The following is a 6,707-nucleotide window of genomic DNA, read 5'->3' as shown; positions in this document are numbered from 1 at the left end:
GTCGTAGAGGACTTCAAACACGTTCCACTGCGGGTCGTGCTGCTGCACGGTGCCACGAACTAAAGTCGTGTTGAAGCGCTTGACGACACACGTCCCGACCAGCGGATGCTGCACGACCAGCGGCTGCTGCATGGCCACGGACATTTGGTTGAGGTTGAGTACTTCATCGCGCGGAAGCTTCATGACGAGGCCCGTGACGAAGCGGACCTATGCCGGGCGGTGAGCGCGACGCGGCGGCGAGCGGCGACGCACCTCGTAGCGCTGCGTCTCGGCGTCGAAGGCGACGACGTCGCCAGCGTGGGGCACGAGGACCTTGATGCCCACGAGGCCGCCCGTGTCATGGACCCTACGGAAGCATGAGTCATCATGGTCCATGAGCTGGCAGCACCTACGCCGACATGATGGCGATGGCGGCGGTTCTCTGGCAGAGACAGGTCGGGAATTTCCCTTGCTACAACGGGCATAGCCACCCAAAATTGAGTTCAAGGGGTCATTCATGTTTTACATTGTCTGAAGGACGGCAAAGAGGGAGTTTCGCCCATCCGGATACAAAGCGAGTCAGTGAAACGTTCAATATCCGGATAAGTTGAAGTTGCGTATCTATCGATTCAGGGAATTAGTTATCACTGTCGGGTCCTGCAACAAGAGCGACCGCCTATGAAAATGAGCATCGGGCGATCAAAACACAAACAGCAGAGGAGGGCGTCCGGTGCAGTGCATTGCACTTGCTACCAGCTCAATAACTCTTCTGTACTAGACGGGATTTATGCTCACTGATGCACACGTCGAGGACGCCCCGACAAAGTGTCTTCTCCCTCCACGCAACTGCATGACAGTCCTCGGTTTCCTCCACAGGCAAAGATCCCATCGCATGATGATCCTCGCGGCTCCAGCTACTTGGATACCGTTCCATTTCGTGTGTTTGCTGTGATGAAGGTCGAAACGGATCCGGCCTTCTTCTCAAGCAGATCACTTTACAAAGATCTCTCAAAACTCTCGGCAGCGAATTCAGTGGTCGCAACCGTGCTTCAGAAAACGCAGAGGTCATTCGATGTTCATTGAGGGCCTTTGCTGCGAGGCTGTTTGCTAGCTCGGACCAACGCAGTTGCGACCTTCTTCGTGCACTCCAGCACTTCAAGAACATTGAAAACGTAGCACGCGGGAGCTACTGCAACCCCAAGCTCAACCACTACTGGTTGCTTCTGATTGGCGAGTCAGTAGCGTCGCCTTGTGACGAAGAAGGCTGCCTCGTCCCGCGCCGAGACACCGATCGATCTCAACAAGTGACAAAGTTGAAGCCGTGGGAGTTTCAGCTGCGCCGTCAGTGGGCCTTCGCGCAGGCTTCAAGAAAAGCTCGTGCAGACGAGCAAGCACTTCGCTGCTCAGCTGGCGCATCGAGAACGCCATGCTAGTACATCGTTGTGCGTGCATGCGATGGACAGGCAGCACGACGAGCCTGTCGCAAAGCCGCACGTGGTTTGCAGGCAACGGAGCATACAAACAACAAGCTTCGCCACAGTACTTGGCGCACCGCCTTGGACTAAGAAACGCAGAGGTGCATCGCAGGTGCGCTGACCAGATGCCGAAATATCGAACCGTTGGACGCGCGCCACAATTTGCACTGGTGTGGCAACATTCGATAAAATAAACCAATCCCAATCGTCGCTCGCATGTATTTTAGCCAATGAAAGACACCGAGCGTGGCGGCGCAGCGACACCGGGGCATGGACACGACGACCTTGTGCTCCGTGGGATCATCGTCATGGACGCGCGAGACCTCACGGGTGGCTGCGGACCGCGGACGCCATGGACGCGCTACATTGAATGGATGGTAGACGAATGGAAGAGGAGGATAAATAAGAGATGGATTAGGTACGGCGAAGGGGACGTGATGATGCGCTATCGATCGTGGCTCGACGACTAAACTACTACTAACGACTACAGCGACCGAGGCGGGCTTAGAGCTCGAGCAAAAAGATGTCGTCGGCGTCGTCGTCCACGGCGCGGGTCGTCTTGGACGACGGCAAGAGCGCGTCATCGTCGTCGTCCTCGTATGCGACGCGGCGACGCATGCGCAAGTCGCGGTCTTCGTAGCTCTCCATGGAGCACGTTCGCCGACGGCGGTAGTCGATCTCGATCGGCTGCGAGTACGTGCTGAAGAAGAAGCCATCAATGTCGTCGGCAGCGACCGGCGACGGAAGGCCGGTCGTGCTGTCGTCGTCGTAGGCAAACACATCGACGTAGCTCGAGGTCGGCTTTTGCAGCGTCTGCTTGAAGAGCGTCTTGAACTCCTCGTCGAACGAGTCGGCGTCGAGGAGCGTGCGAGGCGCGGTCAGCATGGGCTCAGTCAGGCTAGGAAGATGCCACATGGCTTCGTACGACGAGGTTGCTCGGTCGAGAGCAAATTCAAAACTGGCACCCGCACGTGACGGAGCGCTTCGGCTCGACAAAAAAGGGTGTACGCCTGGCGCGTTTTTTATTTGTCGGGCTTTTTTGTACACGTGCGACGGACCAGTTGGTTGCTGGCGACACACACCCGAGCCAGAGGCACGGTCCATGCACGTCACTCGTCCTGTCTGCTCGATGCATGCATGGTCCAGCACGCTCGACTTCAGACGCCCAGATTGCACTTGTGGAGCGCCTTGGGTAGCACCCAAGAGTTCTTGACTGTTGCGGGTCGCGGGCGGAGATGCGAGAGATTCGACATGGCAGCGTGTACGTCCTAGGGGCGCCGACGAGACGGTGCGGATGATGGATGCGATTGGTCGTCGCTGGGGCTGACGCAGTGTTGTCGATCGTGGCCGACCAGTTGTGTGCTGAAAAGGGCTTTGTATGTCGCATCTTCGTTCGATCGAAGATTCGATGGGATGTGCGAGACGCTTATGCATTTGATTGGTGGCCGCCGGCAAGGATCTGACCGTTACAGTCCGTGACGGTGCGAAGAAAATGCAAGGGTCCACGTGTCAAAAAAGGGTGTGCGCGCTGCGGTCGCCACGTTGGCACGGCTGGCGCACGGGCCCTTGCCACTTGACAGAACCATATAAGCAACACTGCGACGACCGGCTCGTCCCATCCTGTGGCTCGAGAGCCCGCCATGGCCCAAAAAGACATCATAAAACTGTACCTTGGTGGCCTGGGAGGATTGCACCAAACTGGGAGCATCCGATGCACCAGTCGCGCAATAGAAACTTCAAGCGTTCTCAGGCGCAGCATTTGGTATTGGCAAGGCAGAGTGGCACGGCGCGGGTTGGACCTCTGATTGATAAGAAAACAGTACGCGAACCACCCAAGAAACCTTGACAGTGTTGGCTTCACGGCTGTGGTGCACAAACACGCCCATACCGTGGTCGAATCCCACGGTGCGGCCTCGGGATCGTCACATTCGAGAGGTGTACCTCGTGGCCCAGCCCGGTTTCTTGCCCCACAGCACATCGACGCCGCAGGCACCCAGAGAGCAACATGCATTGTGACAAGCGATTTGTTTTTGCAGTACGATATTACTCTCAATTTCCAAGTTTTAGAATACGAAAGCAGGATATATTTAGTCTAGCAGTCTTACCGGGGTTGCGCAAACGAGCGCTAGCCGCGTGCAATGCGCATGGGAGGTTGAAGTAATCCACGATCGTGTTTTTAGCAACACGCTGTCCTTTGTGTAGGTCGAATACTAGCGTAGAATGGCCACTGTACGCGGGGTGCAAAGAGGGTTCGCTGCCTTGATACTTCTGTACCCTTGACTTGGTGCGACGGACGGCACCACGAGCCAGCGAGTGGCGTCACACGCACCACGCCAAAGGCGGCACACGCCACACGAGCGACCGATCCATGGCGGCCACGCGTGCGCGGGCGTCCCGTCGCAAGCGCGTCGATGATTGGCGGAAACGCGATCCGATTATGGCAGGGTTGTCGCTTTGGGACCCCTTTTTGGCTACTCGCCGCGCTGAATCTTCGAAAGAATCTTTTGTCACATTTTTAGCGGTAAACTGGCGTCAAAAATGGACGATCATCGGCGACATCGGCCGCAGGTGCGCGGATCGATGTCAAATCCGAAGCGTTCGAATGGTCGCAACTGCTCGCTCCACCATCCCCGTGTCTCGCTATACGTCGAGCTGCGAATTGGAAATTTTGAGTTGTTGCCTGTCGCTTGCTACTGGTTGCTTGGATTTCAATGCATCGCAGCGGAGATCACAAAGATATATATCTCGCGCGGGTCATGTGAGGCACTTGGGCAAGCGAGTTGATAGGAGCTCTTCTAGAAAAATGATGGCTATGGTACACAACCACTCGAAGAAACCTTCGTTTCCATTGGCCGGTTCTGTAGGTCGCTTGCAGGCCCCAAGATCAGGACTCACGTGCTTTTAGTTTATTGGACCAGGTTGGCGTGAGGTTAAAATGATAGCTGCCCATATTCTAACAGGCAGCGCTGCTGTTTTCTCGACGTGAAGCCACTCGAAGTCGACATTCCTTGAACGCGTCGTCCTTGGGTGGCCCTAGGAGGTGGCGTCAGCTAATCATGCCGAGTGCATTCTAGAAGCTCCGTGTCTTCTAGAAGCCCGGACGAGACGCGACGGCAACAGCTGGATATACAAACAAGCTCATGACCCGTCGCTTTCGAAGTACGAGTAGCCGACGGCGGCGTCGTCCCGCGAGCCATACGACGATCTGGAACCGCATTCGACACCGCCACCATCGACATGGAATGTTGGGTCTCTTCCCGCCAAGGGTACTATTGTGTACCCCTGCTTCGCGCGCGTCTTCATGCAGCCAAAGGATCCGCACGACGCCGTCTTGGGATTCGTTTCGCTTGCAAGAACGATGGCGACACCGCCGCGCACATTCGAACGGCTCGCGCACACAGCCTTCTATCCAGGGTATAGAATCCATGATTTAGTACTGTACTAGTATTTATCAACCAATATCTTTCCGTCAAACGATCGCGCTTTCTAGCGGAAGGAAGAGCGTATTGGCAGCAGGAACACGGTGGGTGGGCGCACTACCGGTGCACCAACAGCCTTTCGTGGGCCTGTTCATGCGCGGGCATGAGCTATTAAATTTGCTGCTATACATGAAAATCAAGCCATTGATTTCCATTCGAAAGAGAGCAGCCTCCGAGCATCGACCGTCCCTATTCTGTACCTCGGTCGCGTCGCGCTCGGCGGCCTTGCTCATCTCAAACCATGATCTCAAACCCCCGGTCTGGCCACGGTTCCCGAATCTAGTAGCTAGCGTAACGACCAAGTTGCGAAACCATGAGTCGGTTGGCGGCCACCCGCGTGACCGAGAGCGACGACGACGACGAGACCATCGCGGGCCATGGCAACAACCGCCAGCACGACGTCGTCTTGAGCCGCGAAGAGTTCGATTTGCTGCAGGTCTCGCTGTTGCCATGTCGTTTGCTCACAGAAAGGGACAGGCGTTCCACAAGCTCATCCCCGTCCCCGCGCTCTCGTCTGGCATCACGCGCGTCGTGTGCGACGAAGAGCTCCAAGTCGGCGACGAAGCGGTGCGGCGGTCGCTTTGCCACTGCAATGTACTAGAAGGACATCCTAGGTGCCCGAGGTTGACGACGTGCCAGAGCTGAGCGCCAGTGCTTCGCACGTCTCAATCGTGCGGCGCCTCTCGCGCACCTTGACGCCGGTACGACTTGCTAGTATCTCAACAGCCCACCTTATCGACGTGAGGAGGAGGGCGTCTTGCGACAGACCCCGGCCAAGCCGCTGACCAAGGAGGTCGACCTCTCCAAGTTTACGCTGCGCACGCCCCAGCCACCATGCACGCCCAAGCGTACTTAGCCTCATATGATACCTAATTGTACAGGCCTTCTCGATGGCCCAATGCGAATGCGGCCAAGGAAGAGAAAGATGCGAAAGCTCCATGTTGTAGACGCGTGATCTCGGGTGCTAGTAGCCCGCTTCTTGCGGGTTGATAAAAGCACCATCATTACAGTGGCGGCTACAGCGTCTAGAGCTCGTCGCGATCGTAGCGATTTGGCGCGAGAAGGAGTGCCACGTAATCGCGGATCGAGCCCTCCTTCCAGGATTCGACCCTACGCAGCGCTCGGATGTGTCATGAGCAAGGTCATGGACGTACTCGACTTTGGTTTGCATGGCACCCGCGCTGTCGTAGAAGAGCAATTGTGGCTTTTGGCCGTGCTCGTACTAATACACATCATCAGCGACCGCAGGTGGGAGCTACGCGTACCTGCACCGAGAAGCCTGGCAGCGACCATTGGCCATGGTTCTGTACGAGCTGGACGACCTCGGGGTACCGGCGCAGCGATCAGGAGCAAACGCGGAGCTGCGCCGACGCATATGTCGTTCGTGGCGTGCAGCACTCGAGGCAGTCGCCACGCGTCGCGCCATCGTCGCGGCAGCTGTCGCAGTCGATGGCCGCCGCATCGAGCCCCAGCGATGTGCATTCATCGCGTGTGAGCACCGCCGCGAGCGCGCCACCAACGAGCGCGGTGAGGATGCTTGTACGCCGCATGCTGGAAGATCGCACTGTGCGATCGTCCGGATACGAAGCGCCACGACAAATCTCAAAGAGTATGGGCAAACCGACACGCATCACCACCAAGCAAGGGCTATCGACCTCACGACTACCCCCACAGCAGCTCAGCAGCTCGGCGGCGCTGGGCCCTGGTCAACGGAACTCGCGCAGACTCTGCAGCATGGAACCGTGGTCGTTCACCGGCGCATCGGATAAGATCT

General features: G+C 57.1%; 4 protein-coding genes across 4 annotated transcripts; 1 reads left to right on the top strand and 3 right to left on the bottom strand.

Annotated features, from left to right (window-relative positions):
* Positions 1-12: 12 nt before the first annotated feature.
* SPRG_17168 (hypothetical protein) lies at positions 13-400 on the bottom strand (the record flags this gene model as incomplete). The annotated part of the gene is made up of 3 exons (XM_012356486.1): positions 13-207; positions 253-346; positions 393-400. Coding segments are annotated over 3 exons (297 nt in total), but the record flags the coding sequence as incomplete, so codon positions are not given.
* Positions 401-1,958: 1,558 nt separating this feature from the next.
* SPRG_17166 (hypothetical protein) lies at positions 1,959-2,403 on the bottom strand (the record flags this gene model as incomplete). The annotated part of the gene is made up of 1 exon (XM_012356485.1): positions 1,959-2,403. Exon 1 carries the CDS (start codon positions 2,367-2,369, stop codon positions 1,959-1,961), a length of 411 nt encoding a protein of 136 aa, XP_012211875.1. The 5' UTR covers positions 2,370-2,403.
* Positions 2,404-5,246: 2,843 nt separating this feature from the next.
* Positions 5,247-5,500, top strand: SPRG_17164 (hypothetical protein; the record flags this gene model as incomplete). The annotated part of the gene is made up of 2 exons (XM_012356484.1): positions 5,247-5,369; positions 5,411-5,500. Coding segments are annotated over 2 exons (213 nt in total), but the record flags the coding sequence as incomplete, so codon positions are not given.
* A 458-nt stretch (positions 5,501-5,958) lies between these two features.
* On the bottom strand, positions 5,959-6,483 carry SPRG_17163 (hypothetical protein; the record flags this gene model as incomplete). Its single annotated transcript, XM_012356483.1, has 4 exons — positions 5,959-6,043; positions 6,088-6,155; positions 6,199-6,237; positions 6,289-6,483. The coding sequence occupies 4 exons, from the start codon at positions 6,481-6,483 to the stop codon at positions 5,959-5,961; spliced, it is 387 nt and encodes a 128-aa protein (XP_012211873.1).
* Between the last annotated feature and the right edge of the window lie 224 nt (positions 6,484-6,707).

Source organism: Saprolegnia parasitica, assembly GCF_000151545.1.
Source record: "Saprolegnia parasitica CBS 223.65 unplaced genomic scaffold supercont2.483, whole genome shotgun sequence".
NCBI lineage: Eukaryota > Oomycota > Saprolegniomycetes > Saprolegniales > Saprolegniaceae > Saprolegnia > Saprolegnia parasitica.
This window is presented reverse-complemented; position numbering and strand designations above follow the sequence as displayed.